The sequence below is a fragment of the Sprattus sprattus genome, assembly GCF_963457725.1.
Source record: "Sprattus sprattus genome assembly, chromosome: 15".
Classification (NCBI taxonomy): Eukaryota; Metazoa; Chordata; class Actinopteri; order Clupeiformes; family Clupeidae; genus Sprattus; species Sprattus sprattus.
This window is the reverse complement of record NC_137913.1, coordinates 20528436-20547092: the sequence shown is the minus strand read 5'-3', so window position 1 is coordinate 20547092 and position 18657 is coordinate 20528436. Positions and strand designations below refer to the sequence as shown.

The 18657-nt window shown below is 39.7% G+C and overlaps 2 protein-coding genes across 4 annotated transcripts in view; both read left to right on the top strand.

Moving 5' to 3' along the window:
* Positions 1–435: 435 nt before the first annotated feature.
* Positions 436–11659, top strand: ubac1 (UBA domain containing 1). 3 transcript variants are annotated; one of them, XR_013968917.1, is made up of 11 exons: positions 436–896; positions 1409–1529; positions 1645–1718; positions 1863–1970; positions 4205–4307; positions 4556–4664; positions 5331–5586; positions 5977–6063; positions 6708–6846; positions 7383–7590; positions 11438–11659. XR_013968917.1 is itself a non-coding variant. In XM_080852871.1 (10 exons), the coding sequence occupies exons 1-10, from the start codon at positions 759–761 to the stop codon at positions 7496–7498; spliced, it is 1248 nt and encodes a 415-aa protein (XP_080708997.1). In that variant the 5' UTR covers positions 436–758; the 3' UTR covers positions 7499–7777. The 3 variants fall into 3 exon arrangements, 2 of the variants coding, with proteins under 2 accessions (XP_080708997.1, XP_080708996.1); XM_080852871.1 differs by lacking the exon at positions 11438–11659 and having other exon boundaries at positions 1866–1970; positions 7383–7777; XM_080852870.1 differs by lacking the exon at positions 11438–11659 and having other exon boundaries at positions 7383–7777.
* A 536-nt stretch (positions 11660–12195) lies between these two features.
* The window catches only part of camsap1b (calmodulin regulated spectrin-associated protein 1b), a 30512-nt gene continuing 24050 nt past the window's right edge, over positions 12196–18657 (top strand). Inside the window, exons 1-2 of the mRNA XM_080852413.1 lie at positions 12196–12471; positions 13617–13774. Coding sequence (XP_080708539.1) covers positions 13618–13774 — 157 coding nt within the window. The 5' untranslated portion in view covers positions 12196–12471; position 13617. The remainder of the gene's footprint in view (positions 12472–13616; positions 13775–18657) is intronic.

The following is an 18657-nucleotide window of genomic DNA, read 5'->3' as shown; positions in this document are numbered from 1 at the left end:
ATGTGATTGAACTAGCCCAGAGCCGTTTTGTTTTATCGCTCTGTACCTAACAATCCATGCAAGAGCCGAAAAGATAGGGCCAGAGTTGTTATGGTCTGGTATATCTGGTAGGTGTACAATTAAGTTAACAGTGGAACACTACAATTAGCCTGATTTGTAAATAAGCAAAACCATTTAGCACAATATTTTATTCAGCCAGTGTGTTTTACGCAGCATGAAATAGTTACCGGGAAGAAAAGGTCATTAAAGTAGGTCCATTTTAGTCAGATAAAACTATATGCTAGTGAGTGCTTATTTTCCAAAATGAATGTTCCCCTAAGACTTTTAATATGAAATGACACACAGTATTTGCCAGGCGGATATACGCTTTGTTGTCACCTTAAACTGATATTCACGGGATGTACCATATGAACGTTTATGTCTATGCACGGGACAGTGGTGATGATAGTGCCTCCTACTGCAGCTGCCTCCTTGGAGGAGTGTAAAACCCACGATCATTGATATGAAGTCATCTATTGGTGCACCGATAGAGAACAATCGGACAGTAGTCGTACTGTAATCGACGCAAGCTCCTGTTGTGTTCTTTCCTTTTTTCGAGTAGATACCTATAGCTAACAGTCAGGGTGTGGGATAGTAACAGTTACCGCTGTCGCTAGCAGGCTAGTCCAGCAGGCTACAAGCTAAGATTGACATATCAGTCCAACCCTGTTGAGATAGCTAGCTAACATTAGCTAGCTCAAACGAACGTCAGTGCAGCTATGTTTGTGCAAGAGGAAAAGATCTTTGCTGGAAAAGTTTTAAAGATTCATATATGCACCATGGAGGGTGCGGAATGGTTGGAGGAAGTTACAGAAGATACCACTATTGAAAAACTTAAAGAAAGATGCCTGAAACACGTAAGTTACATCTATTTGGATGGTGTTAACGCTGACATCAACGTTACTCTCATTCTCGACGTAACGTTCTGATATTGACAGGTATCTAGGTAGCTAGCAAGCCTTGTAACCTAGGCTCGTAACGGTAAACGTCAACATTGTAGTTAGACCCTAACGTTAATGGTCTTAGGCCCATTTGAAACGGCCCGGTTTGTTTCTAAAGTATTAATAGCAACCTTGTTTGGAGTGTTATTTATAACTTTGTGGATAGGCTAGCAGTTCCCTTGAACGACCTAACTTGTACGGTCCAACTCTGTCTTCAAATCTCATACCCGTGTTGGACAGCAGACGTAGGCCAGCATATTGCATTGTGGCCAAGCAAGCGGGAAGCCTGATGTTGAAATAATACACCTATTCCCATTCAATGCACTGGCTGAATGCCCCAAAATCTCATGCATCCAAAATATTATTTTACTATACCAGCAAGTAAAGTAGGCTAATGCTATTGGACTTTCCTTTACCTCTTTTCCTAGTGTGTTCATGGAAGTCTTGAAGATCCCAAGGTTCTCACACATCAAAAGCTCATTCATGCTGCATCAGAGAGGATCCTTACAGAAACCAAAACCGTAGCAGATGAGAACCTTAAAGACAAAGGTATTGTCAAGATGCATTATCTGTATATTCATCTATCCCTCTATCCGTGTGTTCATGTAACCATTGGTGCATATTTGACACACATTAGACCTAAGATATTGTGTGTTCTCGCCAGATGTGCTTTTGCTGATAAAGAAAAGACCTCCTCCACTGCCACCCAAAATGGTAGACATTGCATCTGAGGAGAAGGTATGTAGAAATAATGACGGATCTTTACCTATACAGTAGTACACTGTGAAAATGTCTTTAAATCATTTTAACAATCTTCCTTGTGCCTGTCACGTTGTATTGCCTCAGTATGTGGATCTTAGTGGTATGTTCTTTCATCTCTAGAAGAAGCAAGAAAGCAAGGCCCCAGACAAAGATTCCATTCTTAAAGCCACAGCTAACCTATCTACCCGACACACAGATCGCACAGTTACTCAGCACAACATTCGGGATGTGAGTACGCTGTTGCAGAGAATTATAGTACATGAATGCTGATTTTGTTACACCTGTGCGTCTGAATCAAAAAGTTCAATCTTAAGTCAGTCCTTGATTACAGTTTTTCTCCATTGCATTGGATCATTTCACAAAACAGAAATGACATTCTCAAAGATCTTAAAAATAGCCTATATGGTTCAGCACAACTACATATATCACCTTTAAAAGGTCATCTCACCCAAAACAGTTTACTCAAGCTTCAAAACCAAATCATTTTCTCATATAAATAGTCAGTGCCCCCAAAATGAAAAGTTCCTTCTCGATTGCTGTGGCTCATCTCTCGAAAATAAAAAGGACATGCTCAAAGCTTTAAATACATTTGCCAAAATAAGCTAGATGGTTTAGCAAAACACTACAGCACACCTGCAAAAGGTCATATCTCTCCCAAAACAGACAACTCATCAGTCAAAACGAATTCCTTTTCTCATACAAATAGTCAGTGCCCCCAAAATGAAAAGTTCCTTTAGCATTGTTTAAACACTGCAGGTCAAAACGTTTAGATGTTTTGTCAGTATGGCAGTGGACCATAGAAATATCCCTTGTGCATATTTCAATCTTGGCTCAGTCCATTGACACTGAATGGTTACTGTAGTAGATGTTTTCTTCCCAGAATACTATTTGTATCAAACAGAAAAAAGATGAACTGACATGGAATGTGTTACAGTAATTGTTACAGTAATTGCCAAACAGAAACAGAAAATGTGTACAGCACAATATACTGTCAAACAATAAGCACATCAAAACTAAAATGATGTATAGCATACACTACTGCAACAACACATACATTAGGGAAGGAAAGTAAAGCAAAGCTGGAGTTGAGTTTTCGTCCTCACTCTCCTGCTCATCCTCGCACTCATGTCTGTCTGGCCACAGATTTTCATCAACATCACATCTGATGTTCTCCCTTGCTATGCAACGGGGAAAGAATTGGCATGCATGCTGCATGCTTACACTGATCTGCTGTGACATCGACACAAGCAGCATCCATTGCCTGGAGAAGGGACCTCTGGTTTAGAGCCCGATGCTCGTAGACCCTCCACCTCCATGCAGAAAAAAACTCCTTGATAAGATTGAGGTGTAGGAGTAAGGTGATAAGAGCACCATCAGCATTGTTGGGTGGGCAGCAAAACCACGCCCTAATGAGCGGGCCTCGGTGGAAGCTAACATTGTCCCACACAATGACAAATGTAGGCAAGTGAGGCCCTACAAACCCCCCTCATGTAGAGGGATAAGAGAACACCAGGAGCTTCTGGGTGTTGTATGGGCCAACACTGGGAATGTGGGTGACTACACCATTCTCTGAAATGGCAGCACACATGGTGATGTTGCCCATGCGCTGGCCTGGGACATCCAGCCTTGCGCCTCTTCTTCTTCCTTCTCTTTTTTGAGCAGGCTGTTGCCATTGGTTGTTTCCCTGGCCAGGTGCTTCCATCTTCATAAATTGTACAGAACTTGGTCAAGCTCTAGGTATTTGATGGAAGCATTTATACTCCTGGAAAGGACCTGTCAGCTAACTAAACTTACTGTGTGATTGGTGATCGGATGTGTGAATCTCCCCTTTTGATTAGTAAAGTTCTAGTTGCACCTGAAAATTAAGTCGATGATTAAAGAGATCCATACTACTGTATATACCATGACGTTTTTCATGGTATTTTGTGCCTGAAGGATTTTGACAGTGGAGTAAACTATTGTGCAGTTGATGATGTACACAAGGAAATTATGCCAACATGTTTTGCAGAGAACAACGACTTGACTGAGAAGCAACAGTCAGTTTAGACCAGCAAGATATATTCAATTGGTAATTGGGCTAACTGAAGGCAATTGAACCTAACCATTTTCAAAGATGTGCTAAATCATTGGAAATTTGTGCAAACTGTAGGCAATTGTACTTGTCATTTACAAGAATGTTCTAATGCAATTGCAAATTTGATTAAAGGAATGAGAAATTCCAATCTTTTGTGAACAAGTGCCCAGTGGTTTGGAGGTTTGCATGTGTTGTTTTGAGAATGTCATTTCGGTTTCGTGAAATGATCCAAAGCAATGGAGAAAAACTGTAATACTTTCTGAGAGGGTCATGCAAACCAATAAAGTGTTTGCCTCTAAACCCTTCATCCTGCGTGGAATATGTACACATATGAACATGCTAAATGTTCTATCTGTTTATTTGTCTGTTGTTGAATGATTACAAAAAGTTTCAGACAGAGCTCAGGAAGATCCTTGTTTCGCTCATTGAAGTGGCACAGAAACTCCTTGCTTTGAACCCAGATGCGGTTGAGCTTTTCAAGAAGGCCAACGGTCAGTAGAATTCCACCCACAGCTGAACATAAAAAAAAATTAAGTAGAAGTTTTGCACATATAGTTTTGAATGTAAACACCAAAAGGATTTACACACCTTTGCAAGATTTCCGCAATTATTCCTTTGATCAGATGGTTGTAAGCACATGCACAACACATACAATAAAGACAAAATAATACAAACAAGACAACACTCGCTCCTTGGGAAGAACAGTTTCATGATGACATGTCTTGTGGTCCCCCGGCAGCCATGTTGGATGAGGATGAAGAAGACCGCGTGGATGAGTCGGCCTTGCAGCAGCTCACTGAGATGGGCTTCCCTGAGAGCAGAGCGGTGAAGGCCCTCCGCCTAACCCAGTGAGTTGCCCTCTGTTTAACATATGACAGTGATGAGCAGTGAGATGAGCGCCGCAACCCCCTCATGCATTTGTCTAGAGTTTAAAGGTACCATCTGTGATACTTATTGAATACACTTTTTGTCAAATTCAGCAAATTGCTCCTAATGGTCCTATATCTGTCTGATCATTGTGTGTGCTCAAAAAGACTCCAGTGTCCATAGACAAGTGGCCAGGACCGAGCCAATCAACATGTTGTTTCAAGAGCACAGAAGGGAGGGGTGTAATTTCATTGGCTGTTGAACTGAAATATCAACCACCTTTCGCTGGAATTGCAGACTGTACCTTTAACTGTACAAGCTGATGTGTCTTGGGTGACTTTTGGCAGCTGTCTACAGCTCAAGGACCAATTATTGACTAACAATATTAGAAAAGATTGTACTACATGTGCTCTATTAACCAGAATCTAAGTGTGAAAACATATGGGTATTTTCAGTGATTCATTTTACTTACTTTGCTTAATGTACTGATGCACTGAACCTTTAGAGGGACATTTTAATTACATACCATGTGGAATATTCGGCTTCATTGTGTTATCAGTTGCTTGGTGTATTGTCAAGAGGCATAGCCATCTTATACCAAGTCGTAGAATTCAAAATGCAATATCGGCCTGCCTTTTTCTGTCCAGCATGTCAGTTACCCAGGCCATGGAGTGGCTGATCGAGCATGTGGATGACCCCACTGCTGACGCCCCTCTGGTGAACCAGGATATCCCGGGGGCGTCTGCTGGTGCTGGTGCTGCTGCTACGGCCCTGGGTGCCACAGCCTCAGGACTCCTCTCCCGGACCACTGAGCCCTCCAGCACAGAGGAGGCCAAGCAGGACGAGCTCACTGAGATCTTCAAGAGGATCCGGCGGAAACGAGAGTTCAGGCCTGACTCACGGGTGAGGGGGTGGATGTGATACTATTAGAGATGAATGTGCCTAAACCTAGTATTTCTCATGGATCTCAGATACTGAATGTACTGTGAATTACACAATGCACAAGTGGCGCAGAAGAAAGGCACGGGACAATAGAGAGTAGACCTGAAGGAGCATGTTGGTAATGCTCAAGCCAGCCTGCAGACTAGTGTTCATTCACCTTTGCGTCTAAATGGTTACTTGGTTTGCTGGTAAAACACCACATTTGTAATACATGCCTTATTTGGAACAATTCCATTTAGATCGCAAAGCATATGTAGGTCTTTTGTGTTTAACAGAAGCTGTAGCGTGGAGGAGTGTGTTTATGAAAGAAACTAATCTTAAAGGAGCTTGTATCATTCTTACTCTCTCCAGGCTGTCATTGCACTGATGGAGATGGGCTTTGATGAAAAGGAGGTGATTGATGCCCTTCGGGTCAATAATAACCAGCAGGATGCTGCGGTAGGTGGACTGTTGTGCTGGACTAAAACACTCCACAAGACAACTGGAGAAAAATCTAGAGTGACTGAAGTGCAGAAACTCATGCTGCTACTACGCTGCTCCTGAGAAATCAAAAGGTGGTTTAGGGGATGCCACTGAGGAGGGTCCTTAACTTATGGCTCCTTCGGACCCTTGGAGTGCAACAAAGTAAATCCTCACCAATGTTGTTAATGGAACCAAATTACACCCTTCATGATGCAAAGTGCACATGTGAGAAGAAAAGCCAAATTAAGCAATTGAGGTTGATAGGACCACATTTGAAGAGTTTTTCTTTCTTGAGACTATTTTCTAAAAAGAGTTATTAAACATCCTACAGAGGTACCCCATTGCATTGTGCTTAATCTCTCAGAGAAGCGTTAGCTGTCCTTGTACAACAGCTATCAGGCAGTTGCACTGTTAATGACTTTAGGTGGGAAACAGTCATAGGCACTGTTGAAAAATATGTTATGGTCCCAGAATGGGTTAAAACACAGTTACATTTACAACTTAAGGTGCCCTCTTAATCACCCAAAATTACACTGAAATAGTAATAGATTTGACAGACTGATAATAAGGTGGAAACCATTTATCCGCACAGTCACCTACATGTCATGTGTTTTGTGCAGTGTGAGTGGCTGCTTGGGGACAGGAAGCCTTCACCTGAGGACCTGGACAAGGGAATTGACACCAACAGCCCTCTGTTTCAAGCCATACTTGAAAATCCTGTGGTCCAGCTCGGTCTAACAAATCCAAAAACTCTATTAGGTAAGCGTAATGCTTTTCAACATCCAAATTCTTTTTTCGAAGTGTACCATTACCCCTTGAATTGACTCATACCATCGCCTGCAGCGCGGTGCTTTCAGGTAATTGTATTGACTGACCGATTTCCGCCCTTATAGCTTAACACGTGGCCTTCAAGCTTCTGCACATTTACTCTCCTGTGCACTGTCCTGGATGTGCCCTGTGGATTAACAAAGCAAGTGCTGGACTAATTGTTGTAGCACAGAGCAAGTGGAATGCTAGATTACTGATGAATGGGGCAATGTTTCACTGTAGATAAATTGCTTATCTTTTTTTGTCAGCATTCCTGGTTGTAGATTTGTGACCTTCATGTCTTTATTTGCTCTTCACTTCACTATTCTCCCCAAGAGTAGTTTGACTGCATTAAATAAATAAATGATTGGGCAGGCTTCACATTTATATGTGTGAGCTTTAATGCTGAGAATTTAGGAGTAATTATATGAGACAGTTATGACATAGACTTTTGTGTATGCCTTCTTTTTTTATTTGTTTCTTGGCAGCTTTTGAGGACATGCTGGAGAATCCACTGAACAGCACACAGTGGATGAACGACCCTGAAACGGGGCCGGTGATGCTTCAGATTTCCCGAATTTTTCAAACACTCAACCGCACATAAAGGCACACTTCGGTCTGTGTGGGTGAAGGGGCATCTGCATCTGCAAACTCTCAAGAGTCACAGGAGGAGGGGATGAATGTAACAGTAATAAGGTGATAAAAGTTGCATAGTCCACAGAGATTCTGCACACGTTCTTGACATTTCGTTTTTTTTATATATATATATTTTAAAAAGATCTGTTACTCTGTGTGTGTGTGTGTGTGTGTGTGTGTGTGTGTGTGTGTGTGTGTGTGTGTGTGTGTGTGTGTGTGTGTGTGTGTGTGTGTGTGTGTGTGTGTGTGTGAGAGAGAGTGTGTGTGAGGGGGTGGGGGGGGGGGGGGGATGGCCGGTGAGGGGAGAGAGAAATTCTGAAATATGGTTGCTGTCAGATGAAAACGCCACATTTCCCATATCAGCTGTTCATTTTTTCCAGTACTGTATTCAGTAGTATTTGGCTTAATTTAGTAGTGTAGTATGCCCCCCAACAATATCAGCTATGCACTCTAAAGTCTTTTAAATGTTGTCAAAAGAACCTGTATCAGAAGGTTCAATTAGAGGTAAAAATGGCCGGTTAACACTGATGTCCAGTGCAGTTTCTAGTGACTAATTAGGTCTAATAGTTACAAATACAATACAGTTGCCCAGTCATTTGAAATGAACTTTTTTAAAATCTGTTAAAACAATTATGCCCTCCAATGTTTTATGAACCGTTTTTGTAAAAAAAAAAAAAAATTAATAATAATTATAATCATGGCCAAGTCTGATGTGACTATGTTTGTTTATTTAGCAGACACTTTTATCCAAAGCAACTTGCAGTACATGGAAGGCAAACATTTGATCAGTATGGGTGCTCCCTGGAAGAATAACCTATTACCATGCTGGTGCTTCACTCTGCCAGTTAAGCTTCAGGGACGCTATAACACCATTTAAAAACTACACAATGCAAATGTTTTCTTAATAAATGCACCTTTGACCTTTTGAATTGCATACCTTGACTTTCATTAACATATCATCATGGTGATCTGTAGTCCATCCGTGGCCTGTCTGTTTAGACTGTAGTCAAATTGAAATTACACTGACATTATGTCAGGTAGAGCTGAGCTGGAAACTTTCTGGACATCAGAAAATGGGAACATATTATGAGTAACAAGGGCTATATATGTCAAATGAAACCATTGCTCTAAGTGTATTTGTGAGATCAGGACATAAAAGATGTGCTATGCATATAAATAATGTGGTTTCAGTATAAATTATGTGATCAGTTTTGTTCTGTAGAAGGTACAGTTCACTCAGTTGTGTGGTTGCAGCACATTGCATAGACAAAACTATTGGTAACTCTTTTATTTTGAAAGGTAAAAATGGAATACCGGTAGTTACATTCATCTGTTCTTTTTAAAAAACTATATTATGTAATTGTCACATTGTGTTACAATGTTTTCAGTGGTGTTTTCTTCTGACAGCAGCATATTATTTTATCCCATTCAAGTTTACACCTCAAAAAAGCAGTTTTTGTGTGTTGCACATTTATGATTATAAGTAAAGACTGACCCTACACTGTGCTTAGTTTTAACATGCTTTTTAACTGTAGAACGTTACAGAAATGATCAGTGAACACTATTAACCTTGGAACTTTCACCCAAACATACACTTAACAAAACATAGTTTTTATGGCAGAAAAACTACTGGCTGTCAATATTCTCTTTTTACAGTCCTAAATAAAGTTCAGTGTCATGTGATGTGTTTACATATCAATATATTGCAGAAATACTTTACCTTTTTAGGCAAAATATTATTAAAATAGATGGTTTAAAAGTCATGCCCCTTATCGAGACTAAGACTTCTAGGAAGGATAGTTTTAGTATGTGTGATATTATTGGTTATTTATAGTGAATGTAAAAGAAAGAAAAAAAAGTGATTTTTGTTCCTCCAATGAATCTAAGTTTGCTTGGCTATAGATGAGGCTTTGGTGATGAAATTCGGTCAGATGGTTCATTAGGTTGGTCCATTCATGTATTTATTCATTGAGTGAATGCTTCACTTTGTGAAGTGACATGGGGTGGTTGTTCTTGTCATCTGTCAAGGTGTGGGGAAGGGGGTGTGTGTGTGATAATTGCTTTAAGTCATGGAAAAGAAAAGGAACTGACTGCATTGCTAGTGAGGTGCTGGTTTTGATTGAACTGGCTTCAGGCTCTGGCTGTAGTCCTGGGAATTCTGTGGACTTATCTGAATGATGAAGGAGCTTCTTATTTGTTTCATGGTGTGATTCATAATGCTTTGTAGTGTAACTTCTTGAACACAAAGTCGGAGTGGAAGTGCTTTGTGAAGCCTTACAACTGATCATATTGGTAGCTTGCCATTATATCAACCAGGCAGCGAGGCATATGAAAAAGCCTTTACCACGGTAACCATTTACCTTGCCTTTATAGAAACGTGATCCATGAGTTGTGATCTAGTGTGTCTAGTATTCTGTTTTATGTCAGTCATGATGTATTATGGTATTTATTTGTAACATGTCCGCAGTGTCCATCATATTGTTTCTCACGGCACTTCACCACTGAAATCTCTGTCTGCTGCTGATAAAGGATCATATTTCATCTATGGCTAATGCTCACATGCTGAGTAGTGTACAGGGTGTTTATAATGGGTTTTTGGAGATTGAAATAGAGCATTAAAGTTTGGTTTCAATAATATTTTACTTAATATATGTAGTGTGTACCTACTAGACTTTCAGGTTTACTCCGTGTACTGTCAAATAATACTTGTTTGCATGATGTCCAAAGCTTACTATTTATACAAATTAAGCAAAAGAAATTCATATTATAATGTGTGTGTTCTTTTTTTTATTATTATTTAATTTAATTTAATTTTTAAATAAGAAATGGCTAAAGTCAACAGAGGTGCTCTTGTGCAGAACTAACAAAAGAGTTTGGTTGGATGTTAAAGAGTAGAATTAAATATTTATGTATATTTGCACAGTGAAGAACAATTTCGATGTGAACATTTTGAAGTCTGTTGAAAATGATATTCGGCCACCAGTTTGGGAGTGACTTTCAGCATTGGTATTGTGAGTAGGGGTACATGACCTATGAATTAATGCCAAGTTTGGAGTGTTTTATTCAATATTTGAATGCAGTGTTGATGTGACAGGGAATTTCAACGGGTCTGTTGGGGAAATCTCTATTTTGATTTTATTAGTTGGAATTTTTTGATGGGAGTAAAACTTTGCCTCTGATTAAGATCAAATACTGAATTTATTTAGGTGGATGTTGTTTTTGTTTCAGTTGTTATGTGGGGGTGGGGGGTTGTGTGTCTCTCTTAAGCCAAAAATAAAAGTCTAAAAATCACGTTGCAAACAGGATCATTTCCCCAATAGCAGGTTTCTTAATGCTGTGTTGAGATATCTTTGTTCTTATGTGTCTCACTGTGTAGGGTCATTGACAGGAATTAATTATGCCTCAGACATTTTTATTTTGTGTTTCAGAAAGGTTTGTCATTTTGGTGGCATCACTGGGATCTGTTTCAATTATTGGCCATTGCTCATAAAATCTGAATCACTTGATTACAATATTAGACTGTCTTCATGACAATGCAGTTTATACATTTGCTTAGTTGGCTAGGCTTATCTTGTCTTTCAAAGTCAAGCAGTCTTAAAGTCATAGGAAAAACGCCAAGTAATTGAGGCCTATGCAACGTATAACACAATGATATATATTTGCATCCCAGATAAATTTTACCCGTCAAGTTGAAGATTTGAACCTTATACTTAGTTTCATCAGAAATAGATTGCCATGCAAAATAGAATAAAAAATGCTGAATATACTGATCACTTAGGTGATGTCTTGAATGCTCATCTTGTTTGGAGAATGTAGTCCTTTCAGGATGCATGACTGCACCTCTTGTGTGTTGTCGTCACATGTCTGATAATCAAGTTCTGATGCAGTGACCCTTCTGTTGTCACAGGTCATCTTCTCTGTAGTGAAACCCGCTGCTTCAACATCTAGAGCTATGGAGGGCTCCCTGAAGTGACCTAGCTGGTGTAGCCTCTAACTTTAATATCACATTTCCCCACAGATATCTGCCTCATGCCTCTATTGGTTGAAATCGTACACAATCTCCACACTTCTTAAAATGTGAAAAGCCTTGTAACAAATTGTTTTAATATAAATTATCAAAATAAATGAAAATGATAATAACAATAATAATAATAAAAAAAACATTTGGATTCAGTTTTTATGTGGTCTGTTGTTTCTCAACCTTGTCAATATCTCAGATTGTTTTAGGTTTTATAAGCTTCTCTTTTTGCCTTAAGGTTAATGGCCGCTTATCACATAATTTATATGTGTAGGGATGCCAAACAGAAACATTAACTGCCTTCGAGAGCAGATATTCAGGTGAAATAACCAGTGCTGATGTCAGCGAAGAACTAATGTATAATGCTTGAAAATATTTTCTGGGGATGTGGGGTTTGCATTATATTGTTGAAAGTGTGAATCCACAAGACCACCAGCCACGCCACACCCACCAAACACACAGTACGCTACAAGTTGGACGCACTGCCCCTTGCGGAGACTAACGTAAATTCAGATTGGAAAAGGAAAGCATCATTTTATTGATTGAGACCCCAACCTCATCATGGGCACCGTTATGCCTATCTCTTATAGAAATATAGCGTAATGGAGCGGCTAGATGACAATGGCCGTGCTGGAACCATAACATATTTGTGCGGTTATCTCGCTGATGTATACCTCGGTGCTTACACTGACTGCTCCCTTGAAGCGATAGTCATACAGTTGCTGGATCGCACGGGCGTTTGTTGCTGGGGAGGATACATTCATTGCTAGCACACTACGCTAGGAATCTTGCCATCGTGCTCTCTTGTCTTTGGATAATAATTGAGTCCTCATGTTTTGCCTGTGTTTTTATTCAAATTTCTTGATTTTTGATTCATTTGGAATCGCCAAAGTGTGGCCTGTGGATATTACACGTCACTGAAGGTAATGTTAACCTTTTGTATCTGATGGTACTTGCTTGGCATTGCTTGAGAAACGACATTCGCTAGCAATAGCTAGCTAACTTAGCTATTAGTTATCGTACCTCATTCATATAAAGGTAACGTTAGCTACAACGCAATGTATCTACTTTTCAGAGTCATTCTATTTGTGGAAAAATCTTAACGTTGGCTAATTGTGGTGCAAACATTCCTTACTCTGTTATACAATTCCGCTAGGTCTCCCTGATACCCAGGTAGATACGTTAGCCAACGTTATTATAGTTTGATGTCAAAAGATAGCGATAGGTAACTAACGTGTTATCTAAAGATTAGATGAGCAATATTAGCTATCTCTATTTAGATCCTAAGCAGGTAGATAGACAAACGGGGTGCTGTCAAATTAATTCGCTGTCTAGCCGTTAGCCTAGCTAACGTCATTTCTTAAACAGAACGGTCTCTGGGAATCTACGCTTGATGGTGGATACCTAACTGTTAGCTAGATATCAAGGGTACAAAATGGGTTTAACAGGATTTATATCTTAGTGCACCAACTAATGGTAATATTTTTTTTTACATCGTTAGCCAGTTACTATAGTTAGTAACTATAGATAACTAACGTGAGCTATAGAACGATTCTAACGTTAGCGATGACTTATTTCAGCCGCTAGCCAGGTGTTAAATGTTACAAGAATGACGGATGAATGATCCAAAGGCCAATCAGTGTTAGCTAGCTAACATTAGCTGTTAGTGGTCTGAAGCCACTACTGTTTACCCGCTGAAACAAGCCCTGCGGTAGGCCGTCTAGCTATCCGGTTAACGAGCTTGGTAGATGAAGATGCTGTCATAATTTAAAACGTTTTTTCGTCTGACTCATTGACGTTCGTAAACGTGTCTGTTACTTGTTTAATTCATCATATGTTCGCTGTCTATGGTGTTACGTTATGTTGTTCATAGACAAGTAAGCTAGCTAACATTTTAGATAAACGTCAGTTGCTCTGTTTGCATAAAGGACAGCTTGTCCTACCTAACCAGTTACTTTTAATTGGCTTAAGCAGTTACTCAACTTGTCTTGCATGGGTATGCAGTCGGGAGTGAAAAGAGATGTTTACAATGCGATTTCGATAAGATAAAAACGCTGAGTCTTTGCAGGATGGATATGGATTTGGGTGCTGGCGGGGACAGCGCAAGAAGAAAAATGGATCTAGCTGGGGAGGTGACGGAGGTGGTTCCTCTGGAAATGTACGACTCCGCAAGAGCTAAAATAGCTGCGAACCTACGATGGTTATTCGCCAAAGCCTACGGCATTGGTAAGTTGCCCAAATTTAATATTTCCTTGCTGTCATCTTGTCTAACAGGAATAGGCTACATGCTCATCTCGGCACCCATTTGCCATTGTTTTCCAGAGGGCGGCTATGGAAACGTAAACAAGCAGTTGCTGCAGTGGTATTAGTTGGAAGGTTTAGGTATTTCTTGGTCTACGTGTCATTTCAAAAATCATGTACATTATTTAGCATGTCTATCTATATAAGATTGTTCTGTGTTTTATCACAAGTAAAACATGTAAACAAGCCAGCATGTAATGTATTAGTAAGGGGTGGGAGTAGTGCAGGCTGTGTCCATTGAGCCTGGGTTTGTACGTGAGGATCAACAGCATTTGTTCCATTTGCTTGGCTGGCAGAATCAATGTTGGCTGTAAGCAGGAACCGCGGGCTTCCCAACTCTGCAGACTGACAGTCAGCAATTATTGTGCACAACCTTAACCCAGCCCTGAGTGCCTTAATCCACTGTTATCATAAACGACACAACAAGAAGTGGAGTGAACGGGCGTCACTAAAGACATAGGCATAGATGTTTTGTATCCTCATGAAACTTTATTTTCATGGCTAGCTTGACGATAACCTTTTTCTAAGTTGAATTTGGAGTACATTTAGAACTTATGCACAAGGAAAACGTTTCAAATAATATGTTTTCTTTAAAAAAGGGATAGGAAGAGACAAACTTGACTGCAACAGACAGAATGATTTCTGGCTATATATTGAAGAGGGCACTGCACTACAATGATGAAAATGTTCCTGAACTAACTGAAGCAGAAATATAGGCTGCTAATTGATCTCTAAATGCATGTCTTCCTTAGTTCGGCTTTTAATTTTTCTTAATATTTCATATATGCCACAGTGAATGGTTAAGGTAAATGTAATGATTTTATTATGGTTCCTGTACAGTTAGTTTCAAACCTTGGGAGTATGAGGGAATTGCAACTGTCAGCCAACATGAAAGATTGTGTGATGGTCAGCCAGCTGGTTGGTCAAATTAACTGCTCAGAAATGAAATTGCAGGAGTGATGGCTGCACCTTTGACTTGCAGTCAAATCTGTACGCTGAGTCACTGTTGATGGAGAGATGTGATGTTGCACTTCTATGGTAAATATGCGGTGTTCTTTGGAGTTGCGTAGTTCAAGTTCCAGGCACAGGTAGTACAATTCTGCCCTGTTTATTGTCTGTTGTGTACGAAGACAGCTCATTTCACTAAGGCTGTTCCTATCTTTTCAAATTTGCAATGCAAGGTTGTTGAAAAAACACTAAACCAGTCTTCAACTTTTAGATGCTTAATTCTGGTGCTCCCAACATTGGTTTGTCCGTACAAATTCAGCTTGTGGCCCAATAGTCTTCACGTTGACTCAGCTCTTCATTAATGCATTCTAACTATCTGATCGGTTGTTGGCAGATTATAAGACCTTGCACATATCATTTAAAATGATTTTTTCCCACTGTGTTTGGTATAAGAGTGTTTGATCACAATAATCAATGAGTATACCTACCTATCTTATCAGGGAGTGGAATGGTTAAAGGTCTTTCATGGAGATCGAATTGTTGTAGTGTAAGGCGTTTCAAACATTTCATTCATCAGAAAAATAAGAGGCAATACAACAACCTGTCGGCATGTGACCTCAGTAATTATTTTGAAGAGAATCCCCGTCTCTGACTTTTAAAGCCTTCTATTATTGGTGCATCTGATTATAATTTATCAAACTGTCAGATGCTGTTTGGGCTAAATGTGGTAGGCTAATCAGAGGAGCCTCTAGCACATTTAGGCCTAATCTGTAACCCACTGTAGTAACTCTGAAATCCTGGGCCAGATCCAAGAACATGGAGATTTCTTGAGAAAGGAAAAGGTAAAATTGAAATCCAGTGGTGGGTGATTGTTGACTGACATCTCGATGGGCACTCAGCAGTGGTGCTATGCCAGTGCGGAAGCAGCATTCAACTGTTTTGTCCTGGAAACACCAGTGTCCTTTGTTGACATGTTTTGGTACCTGAACAGTCGATTTAATCAGCGACAGTGAACAAATAATGATGATTGTTTCCCCAATTTATACATGACTGGTTGTATTACACTTTGGAAACAGGGAAAGCAGCACTAAGATCACCCTTGTTCTTGGGGTTTGATAGTTGGGTTTATGCTGTAGTCTGATTTGAGCAGTGTATTAATGAGTTGTATTGCTGTGTTCATTCTAGGTTAAGCTCATTATCAATGGCTAAGTCGAATTTGTAATCTGTTTGGTAGAAAGTAGCCTAATTGTTCAAATCAATCTTCTGTAAATGAAACACAGAGGCGCAATGTTTTGTGGTAAATGTTAGAAAATTGTTCTGGCTGATTCCCCGTAGCCTTTAGGTTATATTTCTTTTCCTGGTGATGTAGTCTAATAATCAAATTGTTATCTAATAGCATTGTTTCAAAATGGAGTGTTAAAGAGAAATACGTACAGTGTAGACATTAAATGCCTTTAGAGGCCTGGTATATGAATTTATGAGGTTAAAAAAGGTTTGATTAGCTTTCTGAAGTATGAGGCCTGTCAGGCCCCTTTGCTGTATTAAAAACACTGATCCTAATGTGCTACATAATATGCTATTATTTTACACAAACTCAGCAACCGTAAACTGAGAGTTGTGAGAATGTTATTATAATTTGGGGTTAAATGCAAACCCACAAAAACCTATTTTCAGAGTAGCTGAGACATACTTGGTGTTGTGAAGACCTTTTAGCTATGAACATTGAAGAATAGAAGAATTGGCTACATAGCATACAAAGCATTCATCAGTTTCATAGCCTGGATACCAGCCTGAACTCCGCCCACAACATTTTTGGTCTGGGAGATTCAGTCTGGAGTCGAGCTAGTTGGGAGGGATTAAACGTTTCGAAAAAGTTGAGAAAGCAATCTAAACCAATCAAATTGTAAGGGCGGGCTTTATACGTTGATGGACAGATGACCTGATGATAGATAGAATATACATCGAACAAAGATGGCGCCGTCTCGGGAGCTTAGTGGGACATATTTGATATGATTTAAGCTATCTACACGACTTTTTTTATGTCTACATTGACTCGGTTAGTTGTGTATACGCAACACCAATGTTGCAGAGGATTGTAGGTCTTAACTGAAGCACTCTAGACCATTATTGAAAGGTTATGCTAACGTGTAGACAAAAAAGACATTAAAACAAATGGTAGCTTCTAGCCTTGAGTGCTAATTAAGTAACGTGAGCAGGCATATCTCAACAGATATTGACAGCGCATTCATTTTGAAAGAGGAACAGAGAAACGCGATCAAGGCATTTGTCGATTGAAAAGATGTTTTTGCCGTCCCTCCTACGGGATCAGGTAAAAGTTTAATCTATCAGATGGTAATAATACTACGTTGCTCTGATTGGTTAGGTATCCAATTCAGCGAAGAGGAATTTTCTTTCCTGGTTCGTTGAAACACACCCCATAATCACAGCCCAATGGTTCTGTCTCAGACTCATATTCTGACTAGAATTATGAGTATGACATCGTCAGGCTATCAGTTTCATGTAGTTTGGTTACAAAACTTCTATTTAGTTTGGAGTGACATTGTTTGTTTCTTTCGAAAGTCAGTGGCCAGATAGTTGTCACAGGTAAGCCCCTATCTTCCACTGTCAAAGGTAATGGCCAATCCGTTTGGAATGTCATTGTGGCCCTGTCTGCCCCCATACAACATTTTTACAGTTTATTGAATAGACTGTATTACAAATCCAAACATGCAATGGATTAAATTATTATTATTTGTATTATATTATTATAAACACATTGCATTCCTGGAATAATAATATATGGAACGCAGTGTTTCCCTAGGTTTACAGCTTGGGGGGGGGAGGGGGACGGCGGCAGGGGCGCGGCGCGCCGCAACGGCGGACACGGACACAAACACTTAAATGAATTATGATTTTCATGTGTTTCTTTGTAATGACAGCAGTCAATAAGTATAATTTTACATGTTTTATGGTAAAGGTAACCTTAAATGACTTATTTTGTGATCTGGCGCTATATTTATAAAAACAAAAAAACATTTTTTTTTTTTACTTGACCTTCTGGGGGGGCGGGGGGGCGGGCCGCCACCCTAATATCATTGTAGGGGAAACACTGGAACGGAAAAAAAATACATTTAAAAAGTTGTCTGTCCATAGCATAGGATTTTAGTTTAATGATAATATAGAGAGAAATGTTTCACATTTACAAAATGAGTTACTTGGGTCTGATATTGTTGGGTGCAGCATGTACATATGTTGAGAAGCATCTAAAATATTTGTGCTTCTGCGCCAACAGAGCAGAAATAAGAGCAGGCTATTCTGAATGTGTGCATCACTTTAGAGAGATAAAACATAAAGATTTGTCTACCTTAGGCTATTTGAGTTGCAGAGCTGATTAGCTATGGGCTAATCAACAGCATGGCACCAGCCACTATCAAAACTAGTCACTACAACATTTGTGAGTTAGCAAACCACACTTACTAGTCAAACAGAACCCCCATTTGATTGAATCGAAGTTCAAGCTGCAGACATCAGATGGTTTATTTATTTATTTTCTCCAACCTGCGGAATTACTTTTAACTTTTTTTTTTGCCCAAATTGTATCACTCGTGTCCGTATCAAGCAAACATTTTGGAGTAATGCCCTGGCTTACCCATAGGGAATATGATGATGGCAGCATCAAATTGTTGTGAGGTTTGTCAGCAGGAGCTTGGAATTATGTTCAAACTGGAGTACCAAAATAAAATCAGCCACCAGGTGACTATAAAGTATTTTTCTCTTAGATCAGTGAATAAAGCTGGCTAGTGCAATTCAATGCTGGGTGGTGTTATGGTGTAGTCTGTTCCATCTGCAATCAAATTGAC